We start from the raw sequence: 17864 nt of genomic DNA on the forward strand, positions 1-17864 counted from the left end.
CCCCCCCCCCCCCCGTGACTGCATCGCACCCAACTCCACTCCACTCCACCAAGAAAACAACCACACACAAATACCGAAAAATGCTCGCCCGATCCGCTTTCCGCACTGCTGCTACCCGTACCGTTGCCCGTAACGTCCGCGGCAACGCTTCCTCTACCTCCTCTGGCGCCGAGTTCTTGTCTGAGCGCGCGGCTGTTGAGAAGCACTCTGGGGAGACTGCTGGTACGTCATGACAACTTCGCACCATTCGTCCGTTCTGTGGGTTAGATGCTAATTGCGTGCCGCTTAGACTTGTGGAGGAAGATTACCTACTAGTACGTCGCGAAGTTGGTGGTGTGTCGTGTGATGGGGATACTGATCTAGGAATGATTCTAACAGCATTGCTTTCCCCCTCATCATTGTCGGTGCCGTAAACGCCAAGAACCTCTACGATGAGCACAACGAGCACATGGCCCACGTCGACATCACTGAGCAGCCCCAGTACGCTTACTTGAACATCCGCACCAAGAACTTCCCCTGGTACGTATTGCCCCCAAACGAGGGTGTGGCTTTGTGGAGTAGGGTGCTGATGATAGGGATAGGGGCGATGGTGACAAGACTGCGTTCTGGAACGACAAGGTCAACTACCACCCTCAGGATTAAGTGTTGGGTTCTATGCAATGAACTTGATTGGATGGTGATGATGGGGTTGTACGCAACGAAGTTGAGCATACGGGGAAGAGATGAGAATACTAATGCACATTTTACACTATACGTTCGTGTGTCGATTTGTTGCTTGTATGCGTGATGAGTGCACTTTTGGGACCAACGACATAAAACAAAGCATTACCGACCAACCGACGGCCCGTACAACAACGAAAGTGCCTCACAGTCAGCTTGGAGGGCACATTACTCGGACAGTGTCATCTGGACTCAAGACATAGCTTCCCTCGGCTCGATCTCGCGCCGGTGCCCGCAGACGACCCTTTGCAATCATGGGCCGCTTTGGCCACCATTGACCCTACAAACGTATCATCTGTAGAATGATCCATTCAAGTAAAAATACCGACCTATCAAACGACGAGAATTCAACCCACGGACCCATAGCTACCCCTGCGCCAGCTTGCTTGGCGGGTCGATCCGCCTCCATACAAAAATAAGGTTTACTTCGGCGCCGGGCTTAGAAAAGTCAACACCAACAACAGTGACGGCGAACACACCCGTTGCACCCCAGTCATGTCACGAAAAACCGTTCTTGTTGGCTTGGCCGTACTGGCAGCTGCCGCTACAGTCCATGCGACGACGTATATGGACGCTCTGGAGGACCCTGTCGCACACGTACGTGTCACGCAAGCCGTGTTGGGGCAGCCACCTTTATCTTCAAGTGCTGACATGCTTTGAAGAAACTACGTGATTTCGAAGATCCGAGAGCACCACGTCCTCAATCTGAAATTCCCTATGTTGCCGACGTCGACGCCGGTTTAAGCGACCCAACACGCTCTTTCGCATTCTCTCTGTTCATGATTATCGCGTCAGAGATTGGTGATAAGACTTTCCTTATCGCTGCCCTCCTCGCAATGAAACACCCCCGAATGACCGTCTTCGCTGGTGCTTTCGCATCTTTGTTGGTTATGTCCGTTCTCAGCGCTGTACTCGGGCACGCCGTCCCGACGCTCATCCCGAAAAAGTACACCGCCATCCTCGCCGCTGGCTTATTCCTCGTCTTCGGTGTCAAGATGCTTTTCGAAGGTCTCGCGATGGAGAAGGGAAACGCGGGCGTTATGGAAGAGATGAAGGAAGTCGAGGAAGAGCTCGAGGCGAGTGAGGCGGGACATGAGATGGAGATGCTTGAGGAGGGTAGGGCGGCTGGGAATGGACAGGGGAAGTTTGCGAGGACTACGCGTTCACCTACTGAGAGTGAGGATGAGGAGTCCGGGCCTTCGCGTCGGTCGGCGAAGAGTGGTGTTTCGGTGCAGGGTGCCATTGATGGTGTTCAGAACCTTGCTGGTCTCGTATTCTCGCCAATCTTCGTTCAGGCTTTCATCATGACTTTCCTTGGTGAGTGGGGTGACAGGTCGCAGATTGCCACGATCGCCATGGCTGCCGGTCAAGACTACTGGTGGGTCATCCTCGGTACCATTACCGGTCACGGTATGTGTACCACCGTCGCCGTCATCGGTGGCAGAATGTTGGCGAGCAAGATCAGTGTGAGGAACGTTACGTTGGGTGGAGCAATTTTGTTCATCCTGTTTGGGTTCATTTACCTTTACGAAGCATTGGCGCAGTGAAGCTGTTGTGCTGGGATACCACAGGTCATAGTCATAGTTATAGATTGGCGTAGATCATAGTCTTTTCTTCTAAGCATTACACCTCAATCATCTGACCGTCCTCCTCGTCGGACTCTTCGACGATGTGGGCTTCCTGCTCTTCACCCTCGTTGGTCTCCTCTCTCATCAAGATATCGACTACCCGCTCACATGCTGCCTGGACCTCTTCCTTCTCGACGGCCTTGTGCATTTCCCTGATGATCGGGTACACCTTTCTCGCTCTCAACAAATCGCGTGCTGGCCGTGTAGTGGTAAGAAGAAGCAATGCATCAAGCAAAGCAACCATGACTCCGTCATCCGACTCACGCCTCTTGTCGTCGCCAAGGAGCTGACACTCATCAGGCATGCCATCCATATCCTCGTCATCGTACTCCTCTGGACCCATCAACGGCAGAAGTATAAACGGCAAGATATCGACACCGTTCGCAGCCTCATCCGCCAACAAGCCCATATGCATCGAAGTGTCGAAACAGCAGTTCTTGATAGTTGATGCGACACCCGTTCGTCGGATTAGGGAACCGTGAGTGGTGAACACGACGACCTTTGAGAGAGGGAGGACACCATCGTACTCTTGCTTCTCCAAGAAGTACTTTCGTCCTTGAGGAAAACGGGTCATATCCGAGAAGAAGTTCCCCAAAAAGTCGTAGTTCGCCCACTGGTTCAACTTCTTCTCCGCACCCTTCACAAACACATCCATAAGCTGATCCATCGCCTTGGTCGACGACGAGACACCCTCGACGGGGCTCATTGTCACTTCCATAATCTTCAAGATGTCGTCGCTTTTTGCCATGTTACTCAACAACATGCAAAACATATCCGCCAACCCCTGTGCCCTACTCGTAATAAACCCCATCAATAACTTCAAGAACCCCTCGTCGATCAACATGCTCCTCACCAACGGATCCGTACTCAAATTCACCAAACACGTAAGTGAATCGTGCGCGGTCTTCCGACTCAACTGATCCGGCCGTAACGCATTACAAATGAGGACTTTCAGATCTTTGATGGGACGGAAAGAGTCATTACGGAAGATTCCGTTCTGGGGGTGAGAGGAGGCGGAGAATCCAACGAGATGTTGAGCTGCGACGGCGCGGATTTGGGGGTTTTCGTGGTGGAGAAACTCGACGAGCTCGATGAGTTCTGTTGGGAAGGACATTTTGTAAGATCAACCGTGACCGCTCTGGTGCTGAGGTTGATTCGAGGTTCGAGGGGATGCTGGGTGTGCGATGATGTCTGTTTCGAGATTTTTGTGCGCCTGCTGCCAAATTTAGAACACTGCGGAAGTGTGGTTCGGGAAGCTGACAAACTGCCGAAATCCTGAACACCTGGGATGCACGAGCGAGGTCTGCAAATCTGCGCTGTTCTCCACCCGTCGCGGAAATCGGTGCAAATCACTGAAAAATGAGTTTGGCCGCACAAATCAAGCTCGAGCTAACCTCCGAGCTCGAACCTCTCGAAAAAGAAAAATGTCCTCAACAGATAAAATATCAACACAGGCCTACCTAGTTTGAAATCATTCACTTCGTCTGATGACTCTGATGACGACGATGAAGACAACTGGTTCGATTACTACGACGTGGACCTTGGTCGAGAAGTATCTGTGCAGTCCATCATCTACATATCACAGGCATCCCGTTGTCGCAAAGAAGCATGCGGTGACTTGTTTGGCAGAAAGTTGTTCTCATATCAGGAATCGCAGAGACGTGCGCAGAGCAGGTGGGAAGCCCTTCTACTGGCTTTGCTCAAAGCTAGCCTCGGATATAATCCCATACCACCTGACTTTGTTTGTACATATATCTCCCCTCAGAAGCAGATCTCCGTCAAGTGCGTCGGATTTGAGAGTTCGTCATTCTCATCACTGCTTTATCTCAACGTCTGCTCACTTCCATGTTAGCCTTTGAGAGAAAGACCATTCTGGTATGCGCATGCCCCCAATTGCTGGCGACACTTTTCAATGACGGGTATTTTCCTGCCACGCCGTACTTGCCCCACACCACCCTTTCGGATCCAGACCTTTGAGTTGCTACAATCCGTTATTCGATCAGGAACCTTTCCCGACATGCATAGTGCAGAAGACATCGTTCCTTTTTCCGTCAACACCTGCAGCGAGAGGTCCCTAATTTTTACAAACAGTTCCTGGCTGCCCATTATCAATGGCTACGCCTGCATGCCATGGTGTCCAAGTCGTACGGATCAATCTGCAAGTCCGGGCAAAGCTTGAAGGACTTTCAAGTTGAGTTGCGCGGCCCAGCTGTGGCTGCACCATGCTGTTACTACAGTCGGCCGGGGCTCTCAATTCTGCCTCGAGGTCACGTATCTCTTGACGCTTGCTTTGCACAGCACCGATTAAATCATGCCGGCTGTAATGCGGTCGAGCCGAGAAGGAATACTGCAAGTACTTCGGGACGAGATCTGACGAGTTAGACGAGGTGTGACGAGATGACCGAATTACTTATTCGAATAGAGAGACGAATTTATTGAGTTAACCAGTGAAGCTCTAAAGGAAGGCTTAGGGCCTTTCCTTATATACGGTTTTCTGGACGAGGGTCTAGACTCTTTCTCGGTGACGTTCCACATTTAGTTAACTCGGTGGCCCCGAGAACAAGATCTTGAACGAGAGGAGTGAAGATAAGATGAGCCATGATAGGACCCGAGACAAATCAAGTCTCGGGTTGATCGCGAAACTCGAAGTAGTTCTTTTCTCGGATTGATCGCGAAACTCGAAGTAGTTCTTTTCTCGGGTTGTTGCGAAACTCGAAGTAGCTCTTTGGTTCATGACAACCCGAGACAAATCGAGTCTCGGGTTGATTGCAAAACTCGAAGTAGTTCTTCGGTTCATGACACCGGCAGGGGGTCTCGGGGTAACATCGCCTATCCTATGTTCATATCAAAGCTCAGCACTGATGAACTAACTGGGGACATCCAACCGAGAACCTAGAAACACGGGGACTGTGATGAGCGTTTCTAGGCTGCAAACTCCAAGCCTGTTCAGGATGCTTTTGATGATACAGGGATTGTTGCAACTGTTTGTTGACATGACAGACCTCTTGCCTTCATGAACATGCACAAAACTGGAGAGGAGTACATCTATGTTCGCAAACTACTGGAGGCTGTGATAGAGCGCATTGATTCGCCAGAGTGTACGTAATGTACGATATTGCTTGCTCCTTCAAGCGTTACATGCATCATCAACCTCTACCGAAGGGTGCTGAGCCTCAACACGGCGTCAGTATTCCCCATTCGTTTGCGCATGACTACCTTTGCCAGCTGCGAAATAGCCCTCGCCGTTTGGCTGTTCTGATAGGCAAGGATGTAAGTGCCTCTGGTCCGCAATAAGACATCTCGTTCCCGCGTTTAGGCATGTATCCTTCGAGATGATACTCGATCATACAGGTACAAATTGTTGTGTACCCAAATCTGGTAAAACGTTAGATACATACACCGTGCACCGGGAGTGTAGTAGCACAAACCTGCACATCTTCGTCGTCCATCCATGGCGCGGATTACACCAAGCCAAATCGAGGGCTGCCGCGTGTATGAGCAGGAGACAGCAATCTCCCAGCTGGGTATACATCCCGTGTGCGGCGTAACAATGGAGAAATTCCAGCTCACTGGCGTTGAACTGGTTCTATCCGCCGACATTCCAATCGGTTTCCTACTCCTGGGGGATGTCCATCACATCCACTCGCAAACTTGGCGAAGGATACTTCTCAACAGCAACCTTAACTAGACATCAATGTATTAGTCAGACAGCAACAAGATGATAGTGATGTTCATGGCTCACACTGTACTTTCTCGTTGCTCTTCCTGTTTGGATAGCTTAGACAGAACGACCAACAGTCACCAGCGATAAGCTTGATGGTTTCGGCGTCGGCGGCAGGGTGACAATAACTGCAAAAAAGAAACCGAATGACATAGTCTTCACAGTGAAGAGAAGAGACACAGGCCTTGGCGAGGGCAGTCCCGTGGTGGGCAATGGAGTATGTTGTGGTGTCGACGGCGGGGGAGTTTTCTGCGGTGTCAAGAGCAGTGGAGTACGCTGTGGTTTCGAGACGGAGGGAGTTGCTTGCGGTGTCGAGGAAGTGTAGGTGGCTGCTGTGCCGCAGGGAAGTGAATTGGCGAAGGCAATAGTTCTGTCTGACTGACGGCAGGCCTAAGACGGCGCTTCGGTGTTTTGTACCCTCAAGTCTCCTTCCTGGAGCGGAGGACAACCATATTTAGGAGAGGGCAGGGGGTGAGTCAGTAGTAACGGTTTCAGACCGAGTGAAACCGCGGGCCGTGATGGAAATCGGGTGGGGTTAAAAGGATTTGACAGGATATCTCGCGAACGCTCTTGACAGACACAAAGGTAATGAGATCTGAAGACCAGCTGCAGCTGCTGCTTGTGTTTTTGGTCGAAAGTGGTGTTTCGTTGAAGGTAATGGTGGTAAACGAAGTTTGTGGTTATAGCAGCGTTCTATACGTATAAGTAGTAGCTGTGGCAGCCAATCCCGTGCTATCCTAGTAGCATGACTTGGGGAGATATCGTTCAGGGTCAGGAGTGCGCCACCATTGAACATGCGCCCTGTGCTTGTTGCTATAACTACAAGCATAGGGACCATGGATGAGATAACTGGAAACAATCGATGTAGATCAATATGCCTCGGAAATATATGAAATGCATGTTGTGTGAGGGGAAGTCGTTTTCCATGTTTCCTTTTGCTTTTTCCAGGCAGCAGGGGTTGCAGGTCAAGAGCATTTTGGCTCCGAGAAGGTGGCTTTTCGACCTTGAGCTCGGGGATCAGCTCGAGCTTGATTTGTACAACCAAACTCATTTTTCAGTGATTTGCACGAATTTCCGCGACGCGTGGAGACACGCGCAGATTTGCAGACCTCGCTCGTGCATCAGGTGTGGATGAGGGCGAATGGAAGCACTTTGCGTATCGTACAAATGTAAGAGAATAACCAACGGGTATTATGCTAATGTCCATGAACGCCTTGCGAATGCCAACTGTCCGTTCCTTCCTGACAACTCATCCTTGCAGCCCCGTCTTTCAAACAATCGACCTTGATCAATCGGCGAAGTCTTGGTTGGACTACGGTTCTCTAGTAAACATAGTCCAAGCCGTGCGTGATGCCTTGTGTCACCCTCGCACTCCTCCACACTGCCAGGAAGCAGATGTCAAACAGCCCAACTCTACACCATCTTCACGCACTCACACTCGCCTTCTCCGCCTCCCCTTTATCCATCAACTCATTCTCCTCCTTGGTATTCCCCTCCCGAATCTCCTTCCACAACTGCGTCCACATACTCCCAAAATCAACTTCGACCTCCTGTTCCTCAACCTCAGGTGACGCCAACCCCTTCTCCCGTAGTTTGTGTCTCGTGATATTTCCGAACTCCTCCAACTATGCCCACCTTCATTAGCACTCTCAGTAACAGGAGCAGAAAAGGGAGGAGACACGTACGCTTCTTGCTCTCAACCCACTCCAAACACACCCAACCAAAACTCCAAATCCACCCAAACTCAACAAACTCGCGATCCCAAACGCCTTGGCTGCTGTACCATGTGCCGAAAACCCATCATCCGCAAACACCATGTTCTGACTATAGAATGGGAACGGTTTGTTGAGTTTTCGGAAAGGCGGAGAGGAGGGCGAGGATGAAGGTGAGGGAGGAGGAGGTTAGGAGGAGGAGGGGGCGGTAGTCGGGGGTGTAGGGGTTGGGGTGGGGTGTTAGGAGGTCGGTGGAGAGGGTTGAGGGCATGGTGAAGGGATATGGGGGCGAGATGGTCGAAAAAGGGTTTCGAGGGTGCGGGATGTAGGATGTAATTCGGTCCCTGCAACGTTGACAGGTGAGCACGTGACCTTGACGGTTTTGGCCCCGAGGTCGGGAAACCGCCGGGCAGAAGAAGAGAGGCCGAGGAGGACGACCAAGTCAATTGCTCTGAGTAGGAAGTCCACAAAGGACTGCAATTCTCTATATTGGCAAGCAGGAAAGAACTCCGTAATGGGGAAGTACAATCACGCTGACGAAGACCAATTGGACAAAACAAAATCGCGGCAAAAAGCAATCAAAAATCTATTCTTGTAATTTTGTATAAAACGTCTCCGTCTCCTCTTCCTTCACAGCTCCAGGCACTCAAGCGGAAGCCATATTATAAAAGCCAAAAGCAAACTCCAAAAGATATCTCAGTGTATCATAGTTGTGTGTGTGTGTGTATCAAATGCAACAAACAAGCATCTCCTCAGCTCCAGGCGGAGAGAAGATGTTTAGGCGTGGGCCTTCTCGAAGTACTCCTTGGAGTTCTTGACGTCGGGCTTGATGGTGTCGCCACCCTTCTGCCAGTTGGCGGGGCAGACCTGTGAACGTATATTAGCATCAAAGTCATATGAGAATGATGGACAGGAATGAACATACCTCTCCGTACTGCTCAACGAACTGGAAAGCGTCAACGAGACGAAGAGCCTCATCAACGGAACGACCAACAGGAAGGTCGTTAATCGTAATCTGACGAACCTTACCCTCGGGGTCAATCAAGAACAACCCACGAAGAGCAACACCCTCCTCCTCCAACAACACTCCATAATCCTTCGCGATCTTATGCGCTTTGTCGCTCAAGAGCGGGATGTTGACGGGTCCCAATCCACCCTCCTTACGGGCGGTGTTGGTCCAGGCGAGGAGGGAGTACTCGGAGTCGACGGAAGCGAAGAGGACTTGGGTATTGCGCTCGGTGAACTTGGAAGCGGCCTCGGAGAAGGCGACGATCTCGGTGGGGCAGACGAAGGTGAAAGCGAGGGGGATGAAGCCGAGGAGAACCCACTTGCCCTTGTACTGCTCGAGGGACACATCCTCGAAAGCACCGTCAATGACGGCGGTGGTCTTGAAAGTGGGGGCGGGGTGCTGAACGCGGGCAACCATTGTGATGATGCTTGTGGAAGTAGAAATAGTAGTGATTGTACTTGATAGAGAAAAGGCAAACGATGGGGGGGGTTGGGGGGGGGGATTATATAGCAGTTTTGCGCCTCTGGGGCGACTTGGGTTCGGATTACGTGAAGCTCGCGGCCAGACTCCAGGCACCTTGGTAATCGGAAACCGGAGAAGTCCAGAATCCCGTGGAATTTCACTCAATTTGTGACAGTTCTCTTACAAGGTTGACTCAATTGGAAATGACTTGTCAGTTAGGATGAGCGTGTTCTCTGACAGCCTTCATCTCCCTTCCCCTCCTTCACTTGTTACAGACTTAGTCATCTGACAGGAATCTAGGTTGCGGATCTGATAAGCCGTCATCGTGCGAACTCAAATTTGACTTGCAACATAGCCCAAGAACCCATGGCCAGTTAAATCAAAAAACGAACGTACTGTAAATAAAATCAAGAAATATCGTACTCACTCCCATCTCTCTCAGTCTTTCTATCATTTACCGGAAACCCCTCATCCCACCCCTTCCCCCAACCTCAAAATCCGGATTCCCACTCAACCCACCCATCGGCCCGCCCATCCTTCCCGGCCCCTTCCCCCTCTTCGGCAACGCAATCTCAAAATCCGGGTTACCACTCAACACATCCGGCTTCGGTGGTCCCGGCGGACTAAGCCCACCTCCGCCTCCAGCTCCAGCTCCAGCTCCAGCTCCAGCTCCCTGTCCTCCCCCACGCACCCGTCCAGTGGGGGAAGGAGAGTGGTAACGCGGATTAACAGGTCTCTGCGAAATCGACGTGAAATGCGAACTCGTACTCGCCGCAGGCGACATCGGCCCCGCACCAGCGTTCAACCCCACACCACCACCCTCAGCGGGAAGGTTAGGAAGTGGGTGTGCGATATCGGCGTTCTCGTTATCGTACTGTGGGTCGACATCTTCATAGTACCCGCCACTCGCTGCACTGACGCCGCTGGCTCCGCTGGTCGTACGGCCGTGTGCGTGGTCGCGGGCGAAGGAGGGTTGAGGGTTTCCAAGGGCGGCGGCGAGGTTGGGGTCGGATTGGTCGCGGCGGCCAGGGCGGGACCAAAATGTGCGGGGTGGGATGTAGTCTCCGGATTCGGTCGTACTCGCTGGTCTGTGGATCCCTGTGCCGGGTCCGGGCGCGAAACCTTCTTGGGGCATCGATGGAGATTTCCTCATTCCCATTCCCATCGACATAGGCCCTGGTCCTGGTCCCTGTCCCGGCATCGGCATCGGCGGTCCCATAGGACGAGGAGGACCAGGTCCACCAGACCCACTCATATGAGGCGGCGGCATAGGAGGCGGCGGCATAGGGGGCGGCGGACCAGGATTCATACCCATCGGCAACCCACCCTCATTCGTAACATAACTCGGCGGTCCCATTCTTCCCCTCCCCATCGGGCTCATCCCATCACTCCTCACGCTCGCCGGGCTGGCATCAACAGCCATCGCAGCCATAGCCCCAGGATTGAGCATCTCCTGACTACTCGTCCTCCTCAACGCTCTCGCTCCTCCTCCTCCCATCGTCATCGCGGGCATCGGTGGAGCCCCTCCTCCCATGGGCCCGGGTGGACGCGTACGCGGGTCAGAGGGACGACGGGTTCCCATTCCCATTGGCATGGGAGGGGGTGAGTCTTCATGGGGACGCATACGTGGGTCAGAGGGAATACGGCGCGGAAGGTGGAAGTTGCGGCCGGGGGGTGGGGTTGCGTTATTGAGTGGTCCATAACCTCCTCCGGGCCCGCGTTGGGGTGGCATGGGGAAGCCTTGTTGGCCGGGTGAGGCGGTGAGTGTGCGCATGGGGACATTGCGGGTAAAGTCGCGTCGAGGGGTGCCGACACGGGATGCGTCGGACATCATGCCCAAATGCTCTTCTTCGTCGCCGGTTTGGAAGCCGCTTGGGGCTCTGCTCAGGTTTGGGAGGGTGGGGTTCAGCGGGACGCGTTCTTCTGCGGCGATGAGAGGGAGTTTGGTGGTGCTTCCGCCGACGGGCTCGTTGAGGGTTCGGTTGGATGGTGCCTCGAAGCTTGCAAATTTGGGGAGACTGTTGGCATCTGCGGTCGCGAGTTCGCTGTCGAGGGCGCGTTGTTGGGAGTAGTAGTCTGCTGCATTCATGTCGGCATCTTGGTCGATGGAGCGCTTGCGAGCTTTGCGGTTCCTAACGGTACGGCTTGCACAACAAATCAAGACTATCACAAGCTTTAGTATCAGGTTCAAGATGAGGGTATGTGAAGATAAACTCACGAGAAGCGAACATATTGAGAATAAACGCCGCCAAAGTAATCCAAGTACCCCAAGCACAATGCGGCCAGAACACAAGGATGTCAATCACGAACGCCAACAGCGTAATAATACTGCTCACCAAGGGCAACACCGCAACAAAGCACAGATACCGTGGTGAATGCGCCCCCGATCTCAAATGTGCGAACCCAGCAAAGATGAGGTTGATAAGCGTCAACGCAGCAGCTGGGATATGAACGACCAGGATCTTCGCCAGAGTACCGCGTATGCTGCTCAACAGGTAATCCGTATCGGCGCCACTGGGGAAGTCGTATCCCACCCCCGCGCTCGAACACGAACCAGAACCGATGGGACAGTATCCGAGGACACCATAGGTGAATGCTGAGTCTTCCCCAAGTTTAGAGAAACGGGTTACCGGGGCGGAGATGACAGAGAGGAGGAGTAGCACGAATGCTGCGAGAAGAAAGAGGGAGCCAGGAGTCACGGCGCGACTGCGGTGGGAGGCCATGGTCGCGCTTGTCCGTGTTTGAAAGGGAACGTGTAGAGTACGAGCAAGAACCTGCTTGCTAGACTTGTTGGGTCGTAAGTTGTAGCCGTGACTGGGTAGGGAGCGACGTAGATGTTGATTGTCGTTGTTGGATGGTGTTTAGACGCGGTGGATTAGAGTGGGGCTAAATTGCGACTATCTCGTAACCGACCGTCTTTAGCTAAGGGAGAGCTCCCTTTGGACTTGGGACCCTTGAAAGGGACGTCAACGAGGATGAGATTTCGAAGAATAAGGTTCAAGCTTGAAGCACAACGGCCCGTACTTCTCGAAACAACTGTTCGCCTACGGACCACGCGTTGGGCCCTTGGCATACCGGTATATGCGCCTAGGCCTCACCTCCGCGGCTGCGCACAGCCCCACTTGACTCGTTGATCTATATATAGATATTGCGACGTCGACCTGACCAGACATCTCTCAAATTCTCCTCTCTATGCCTTAATGTCATGTCATGTCTAGTTCTTCGGAGGAACAACCTTCTCCAGCCACCTCGCAAAATCCGCCAACTCCTTTAGATCCGCAGTATGCCCCATCCCCGGATACTCCCTCCACTCAATCTTCTCCATCCCCAACTTCTCCTTCAAATACTCCATACTCATCTTCCCAAACTGGAATTTAACGACAGGGTCTGCAGTTCCATGTGCCATGAAGATCGGGGTTTCCTGGTTATGCGGGTGTCGCATATCAACGAGCTTGGATGCCATGGGGAGGTATCCGCTCATCCCTGCAATCCCCGCCAACTTCTCCTTGTGAATCATACCACTCAACAACGCCATCGCACTTCCCTGCGAGAATCCACCAATCACGATTCTATCGGCGGGGATCCCACTCTCGATCGTCTCCTTGACCAAGGCGTGGATCGTCTCCGCACTCTGTAGCATCCCGACACTATCCTCCGCCTCCTCGACACGCTCGAGGGAGGTGAGGTCATACCATGCCGGCATGCGCATACCCCCGTTCAGGGTTATGGGACGGAGGGGGGCGTTGGGGAAGATCCACTTGATGTGTTGGAGGGATTTTTCGCGTTTGTAGTGGTCGGCGATGAAGGACCATCCGGCGCCGGAGTCGCCGAGGCTGTAGAACACACGTTAGGACTTACTTATCATCAGTGTGTAAAATGGGATATAGGAGAGGATACCCGTGGGCGAAGATGACGGCGGCTGTTGCGGCGCCGTTTGTGGCGGGGATGCGGATTGCGGAGATGGAGGATGCGGCGCTCATCTTGGGATTGAAGTGGTAGATGTAGACGCTGTAAAGACTGACGACGAGAACAATCAGGTATAGTAGAAGGCGATACGTTTTGTCGAGTTGACTTGGGTGGGGTCGGTTGTCAAATGCGGGGATTAGGATGTAACGTCGAATTCGTTGTTGTCGAGCGAGACGTCACGCTCAATTAAGTCATGTGCGTAGTAACTCAAATTCTCTTAATGTAGCGTTCTCTAAGAAAAAGCACAAAAACGCCGGGACAACCCATGCAATACCCTTTCCCTCTACCAATGTTCCTCTCTCTGTCATATGCATGTCATTTCACTGTTCTTCTCCACTCTCCCTCTTACACCTCCCACACCCACACCTAAAAAAGAACTTATCCTCCAACCGCCTCCGTCGCTCCAGTACATCCTCCTCCAAATGTCCATAACTGATACACAGCTCTTCGCCCTCGGCCACATCTCGGGCTGTTACCATCGTCATTGCACGCCCTCGTCGAACCTTTTTCGTGTTTGGATCACAATCTATGGTACGCGGTCAGCATATACCAATTGAAGGAATTTAGTGACGAACCGTGATTGAAATACGACGCACTCGGATACATCGCCCACCCCAACATCTCACTCTCCCCGTCCCCTTCTTCTCCTTCTGCTTGTTCCCATATCCCGAAACTATTCCCCGGATCCCTCGCCGTAGTCGCACGGAAGTTCTCGAGTGTCAAGACACCCCTCAGGGATTTAGGTAGCACGGACCGGAGGAAATGGAAGGTGTGGAGATGGGAGGGGAGCAGGTAGGGTTGGGAGCGGAAGTGGGAGAGGGCGTTGGGTTGGAGGGCGAGGAAGTCGGACCAGGTTGGGGACGATTCGGAGCCGGGGGAGGAGAGGAAGTTGTGAAGGCGGACGAGGGCGTAGGTTATTAAGCGGGCTTCTTCTTGGTCCACTTCACCGTCGGGGATTTGTCCGTGTTTAGGCCATGGTGCATCCGCGGCATCTTTCCAGACTCGTTCCAGCATTTCCTCGTCCATCGTCGTCGACGCTCTGCCGACCTCCTTCCCATCCGGAGTCCGTGGGGGCTCAGCTCTCTTCTGCCGCTTGAACCCCCTCTCCAAACACTCCATCGCCTCCCCAAGCAACCCCGCCACATCCTCCTCCCCCTCCCACTCCCTCTTACACCGCTCCCCACAAAACCAAAAACCGGCAACATTCCCTCTCTCTGCCCTCCACTTCAAGTTCCGTCCCACAACACAGTGGAAACACCGCGCACAGCATTCTTTTTTGAAGTCGCGGATGATGGAGAGGGTGTAGGGGGAGGGAGAGACGTGGATGAGGGTGTTTGCGGGGATGGGGGAGAGGGCGAAGTAGCCGCGGCCGCCGTAGGTTGTTGGACGGATTTCGATGGAATTTGAGGGGGTTGGTGGGGTTTCTGGCGATGGCATGGCATGGGCGGATGGTGGGGGTGCGAGGATCGAGGAGGAGTTTGGTGGGGGTCTGAGCGTTTATTTGTGAGTTTAATTCTGTGCCTGCAACGTCGATCGCAGATGCCGCAGAAGTGCACAGACCGCGTCGGACATCGTAGTAGCAGCGATATTTACAAGCAGACGTACAGAAGATTGCTGGGGTGTACTACGTGTACTTGCTGTGTTCAGGCTATCCTCCATGCTCGAAACCCGGGATCAGGGTTTGCTTACCCTCAGCACGCACTCGCCGCAATTTTCCGCGGCGGTGTGGCGAAGTGCCGCCCGCCCAGCAAAACTCACCACCACGCTCGAGCACGTTCGATTTTCCCTGTCCTTGTCTAACCTCACAGCAACCGACCAGATAACTCAGCAAAAATGGCTCGCGGTCCTAAGAAGCACATGAAGCGCCTTGCTGCGGTACGTCTCTCTCATTGCTCTGCGCAATCGCAAAGTGCACTGTGCTGATCACATGTGCTCTTTAGCCCTCCCACTGGCTCCTCGACAAATTGTCCGGTGTCTACGCTCCCCGTCCTTCTCCCGGACCCCACAAGCTCCGTGACTGCTTGCCCCTTATCATCTTCCTCCGCAACCGTCTCAAGTACGCCTTGAACGGCCGTGAGGTTACCGCTATCCTCATGCAGCGTCTCGTCAAGGTCGACGGCAAGGTCCGCACTGACAAGACCTACCCCACCGGTTTCATGGACGTCATCTCCATCGAGAAGACCGGCGAGAACTTCCGTCTCGTCTACGATGTCAAGGGCCGTTTCACCATCCACCGCATCACCGCCGAGGAGGCCGAGTACAAGTTGTGCAAGGTCAAGAAGGTCCAGCTCGGTGCCAAGGGTGTCCCTTACCTCGTTACCCACGACGGTCGCACCATCCGCTACCCCGACCCCCTCATCAAGGTCCACGACTCCATCAAGTTGAACTTGAAGGACAACAAGATCGAGGGCTTCGCCAAGTTCGACCTCGGTAACATTGCTATGGTTACTGGTGGTCGTAACCAGGGTCGTGTCGGTATCATCACCCACCGCGAGCGTCACCACGGTGGTTTCGACATCGTCCACGTCAAGGACGTTCTTGACCGTACCTTCGCTACCCGTATGTCCAACGTCTTCGTCATTGGTGAGGGTAACAAGGCCTGGGTCTCCCTTCCCAAGGGTAAGGGTGTCAAGCTCTCCATCGCTGAGGAGCGTGACCGCCGTCGTGAGGCCGCTGCCCGCGAGTAAATGTAGCCTTCTCGGTTATGTTTACCCGTGAGTGCTGAGGTCGTGCGTTGCTGCAAGAAAAAAAAAAGGATAAAGGGAGGTGTTTTTGGATGGATTTTCTTTTTTCGGGATGTCTTTGTGTCTTTCTTAGGTCTAGCTTTTTCTGAAACAGAGAACTATCCAGCATTTCCTATACTTCTACCCGTTCTCGGGAGCCATAGAAGAGGAAATGATCTGTGCCGTCTGTTCTGTCTCTTCGGAGCAGCAGCGAGAAAAGGTGTCCTTCCCTTCGGGGAGGTTTTGATGCCGTCATTTGTCTCTTTTGTGGGCTCCTGGGGGTTATACTTTGTCCAAATACTTCGTTCGTCCTGAAAATTGAAAATATGTTTGTCACCCCAAGTTGACTGACACCCCACAGGCCATGAGGTTGGGTGGGGTGTGTTTCTAGGATACCATAATATACCAAATGTTACGTTGATGCTCCGCCGTTTTCGTCCTTCCGCTGTGCTTCTCTTGATACGCGTTTGTTCGCTGGTTATTTATTCATCCCGCTGAAGGATCGAGTAATCTGTGAAGGTTCCTACACCTATCGCGCCTCTACCGACCGTGCCCCGACGACACCTTAATCCAGACTCTTCTTCCTCTTCTTCTCCCTCGTCTATCGTGCATTCTACTGAAGGTCCCTCTGGTCATGGTCCTCTGCTCACAGCTGTGCTATCCTGTCCAAAACCTCCATCCTGTGCTCCCATATCTCTCCTGCACCGTCCCCTAAACCCACATCTCATATCTCAAGGCACATACCGACTCCTGCCCGCCCCCGAAAATATACTCAACTTACTCCCTTGCCCTTGTCCTTGTGCTTGTGCTTGTGCCTGTGATATGAGCGCGTCTTCCATGGCTGACACACTCACGCTCGCATCCGACAAATCCGAAAAACTGGAACCGATGGAGGGTGGGTTGCTTTGCTTTTTGGGTGTGGTGGTAGGGCGTGGGAAGTCGGGAGTTGGGGCTTTGAGGGTCTTTTGACGGTCGAGTGTGGGCCGCGCTTCATTGATGTCGGTGTCGTGCTCGTCTTCGGATAATGGGAGGAATGCGGGTGGTTCGCGCGGGAGTCGCGACAATGAATCGGATAAGGAGCTTCCCGATCCTGACCCAGAGCCCGAACGGGATGGGGGACGTAGACGGGCTGGGAGGGCCGTTAAGGGTGGGGTTGGTGTCGCGCTTGCGCGACGGGAGGAGGGGAAGCTCAATATAGGAACTTGGGGTGCTGGGGAGGGGGAGGGAGCGGGAGCGGGGCGGAAGGAGGAGGTTGAGGCGCGGGAGGAGGAGGGGAGCATCGCTGTTGGGATAGGAACTGTGAATATCTCGTCAGTAATACTAATGAGAGTCGAGTAAGAACTCATCCGGCGAGTATGCTCACCTGTTGATGACGATACGGCACGACTTCCGCGCATACTTCCGACGCCAACATCACTGACAGCGATACCCACGCCGCTCTGACTCGACTCACGACTTCGAGATGGTGCCATGGCCAGTGAGGAGGAAGACCCCACTCGCCGCATTTGTTCCCGGACTTGTGATAGTTCGCGTTCGTATAGTAATGCGGCTTGTTGTAGGAGGAAGTGGGTTGGTGTGTTGAACAGTGTCGCTCTGCACCACTCGTCAGCAGTCTCTTTGGTAAATAAGGGAGGGGATAGTCAAACAGCTCTTTCCAGTCAATGTCAGACCGGTGACGATACCGCGATAATATCGTCCATAACTGTCGTTCTTTATCGCGTGACCAGTCAATCTACACCAACTCTCGCAGTCAGTCTCTCATCCCCGTTCAACGAAGGGAGTAAACTCACAGCAGGAGGATCGATGAATGCATTTCTTGGGTATGGTAGTCGTACGTAAACGTCGTAACAGTCGTCCATCTCTACTCACCCTGTCGTTCAGTGTCATCGTTATCGCCGGCGTATTGCATCAAGCCTGCGTTCG

The 17864-nt window shown here is 53.2% G+C and overlaps 10 protein-coding genes across 10 annotated transcripts; 3 read left to right on the top strand and 7 right to left on the bottom strand.

Moving 5' to 3' along the window:
• The first annotated feature begins 60 nt into the window (after positions 1-60).
• On the top strand, positions 61-709 carry SAICODRAFT_84902 (cytochrome c oxidase, subunit VIa). Its single transcript, XM_019171386.1, has 4 exons — positions 61-222; positions 290-314; positions 379-519; positions 582-709. The coding sequence occupies exons 1-4, from the start codon at positions 81-83 to the stop codon at positions 640-642; spliced, it is 369 nt and encodes a 122-aa protein (XP_019021713.1). The 5' UTR covers positions 61-80; the 3' UTR covers positions 643-709.
• Positions 710-1215: 506 nt separating this feature from the next.
• Positions 1216-2267, top strand: SAICODRAFT_9869 (UPF0016-domain-containing protein; the record flags this gene model as incomplete). Its single annotated transcript, XM_019172165.1, has 2 exons — positions 1216-1317; positions 1383-2267. 2 exons carry the CDS (start codon positions 1216-1218, stop codon positions 2265-2267), a joined length of 987 nt encoding a protein of 328 aa, XP_019021714.1.
• A 38-nt stretch (positions 2268-2305) lies between these two features.
• Positions 2306-3675, bottom strand: SAICODRAFT_171083 (eukaryotic protein). The gene has a single exon (XM_019165753.1). The coding sequence runs from the start codon at positions 3460-3462 to the stop codon at positions 2344-2346; it is 1119 nt and encodes a 372-aa protein (XP_019021715.1). The 5' UTR covers positions 3463-3675; the 3' UTR covers positions 2306-2343.
• Positions 3676-7204: 3529 nt separating this feature from the next.
• On the bottom strand, positions 7205-8052 carry SAICODRAFT_21566 (uncharacterized protein; the record flags this gene model as incomplete). Its single annotated transcript, XM_019166438.1, has 2 exons — positions 7205-7694; positions 7909-8052. The coding sequence occupies 2 exons, from the start codon at positions 8050-8052 to the stop codon at positions 7494-7496; spliced, it is 345 nt and encodes a 114-aa protein (XP_019021716.1). The 3' UTR covers positions 7205-7493.
• A 276-nt stretch (positions 8053-8328) lies between these two features.
• On the bottom strand, positions 8329-9282 carry SAICODRAFT_171092 (thioredoxin-like protein). The gene has a single exon (XM_019165754.1). The coding sequence runs from the start codon at positions 9205-9207 to the stop codon at positions 8674-8676; it is 534 nt and encodes a 177-aa protein (XP_019021717.1). The 5' UTR covers positions 9208-9282; the 3' UTR covers positions 8329-8673.
• Positions 9283-11188: 1906 nt separating this feature from the next.
• Positions 11189-11975, bottom strand: SAICODRAFT_61462 (pali-domain-containing protein; the record flags this gene model as incomplete). The annotated part of the gene is made up of 2 exons (XM_019169843.1): positions 11189-11415; positions 11471-11975. Coding segments are annotated over 2 exons (732 nt in total), but the record flags the coding sequence as incomplete, so codon positions are not given.
• Positions 11976-12466: 491 nt separating this feature from the next.
• SAICODRAFT_61564 (acyl-protein thioesterase 1) lies at positions 12467-13232 on the bottom strand (the record flags this gene model as incomplete). Its single annotated transcript, XM_019169851.1, has 2 exons — positions 12467-13085; positions 13150-13232. 2 exons carry the CDS (start codon positions 13230-13232, stop codon positions 12467-12469), a joined length of 702 nt encoding a protein of 233 aa, XP_019021719.1.
• Positions 13233-13413: 181 nt separating this feature from the next.
• Positions 13414-14655, bottom strand: SAICODRAFT_97068 (SET domain-containing protein; the record flags this gene model as incomplete). The annotated part of the gene is made up of 2 exons (XM_019172083.1): positions 13414-13744; positions 13794-14655. The coding sequence occupies 2 exons, from the start codon at positions 14653-14655 to the stop codon at positions 13539-13541; spliced, it is 1068 nt and encodes a 355-aa protein (XP_019021720.1). The 3' UTR covers positions 13414-13538.
• Positions 14656-15016: 361 nt separating this feature from the next.
• Positions 15017-16049, top strand: SAICODRAFT_67689 (40S ribosomal protein S4). The gene is made up of 2 exons (XM_019170332.1): positions 15017-15093; positions 15159-16049. Exons 1-2 carry the CDS (start codon positions 15052-15054, stop codon positions 15903-15905), a joined length of 789 nt encoding a protein of 262 aa, XP_019021721.1. The 5' UTR covers positions 15017-15051; the 3' UTR covers positions 15906-16049.
• A 276-nt stretch (positions 16050-16325) lies between these two features.
• Positions 16326-17824, bottom strand: SAICODRAFT_67690 (uncharacterized protein). The gene is made up of 4 exons (XM_019170333.1): positions 17732-17824; positions 17588-17673; positions 17305-17534; positions 16326-17253 (listed from the first exon to the last, which is right to left on the bottom strand). Exons 1-4 carry the CDS (start codon positions 17798-17800, stop codon positions 16673-16675), a joined length of 966 nt encoding a protein of 321 aa, XP_019021722.1. The 5' UTR covers positions 17801-17824; the 3' UTR covers positions 16326-16672.
• Positions 17825-17864: the final 40 nt, after the last annotated feature.

This window comes from Saitoella complicata (genome assembly GCF_001661265.1).
Source record: "Saitoella complicata NRRL Y-17804 unplaced genomic scaffold SAICOscaffold_25, whole genome shotgun sequence".
Classification (NCBI taxonomy): domain Eukaryota; kingdom Fungi; phylum Ascomycota; class Saitoellomycetes; order Saitoellales; family Saitoellaceae; genus Saitoella; species Saitoella complicata.

Coding starts and splice junctions, on each gene's coding strand:
- SAICODRAFT_84902 (XM_019171386.1), top strand. CDS start 81: ATGCTCGCCCGATCCGCTTTCCGCACTGCTGCTACCCGTACCGTTGCC. Junction 223..289: donor GCACTCTGGGGAGACTGCTG/GTACGTCATGAC, acceptor CGTGCCGCTTAG/ACTTGTGGAGGAAGATTACC. Junction 520..581: donor CGCACCAAGAACTTCCCCTG/GTACGTATTGCC, acceptor TGATAGGGATAG/GGGCGATGGTGACAAGACTG.
- SAICODRAFT_171083 (XM_019165753.1), bottom strand. CDS start 3,462: ATGTCCTTCCCAACAGAACTCATCGAGCTCGTCGAGTTTCTCCACCAC.
- SAICODRAFT_171092 (XM_019165754.1), bottom strand. CDS start 9,207: ATGGTTGCCCGCGTTCAGCACCCCGCCCCCACTTTCAAGACCACCGCC.
- SAICODRAFT_67689 (XM_019170332.1), top strand. CDS start 15,052: ATGGCTCGCGGTCCTAAGAAGCACATGAAGCGCCTTGCTGCG. Junction 15,094..15,158: donor ACATGAAGCGCCTTGCTGCG/GTACGTCTCTCT, acceptor TGTGCTCTTTAG/CCCTCCCACTGGCTCCTCGA.
- SAICODRAFT_67690 (XM_019170333.1), bottom strand. CDS start 17,800: ATGGACGACTGTTACGACGTTTACGTACGACTACCATACCCAAGAAAT. Junction 17,674..17,731: donor CATTCATCGATCCTCCTGCT/GTGAGTTTACTC, acceptor GAGTTGGTGTAG/ATTGACTGGTCACGCGATAA. Junction 17,254..17,304: donor TGCCGTATCGTCATCAACAG/GTGAGCATACTC, acceptor TTAGTATTACTG/ACGAGATATTCACAGTTCCT.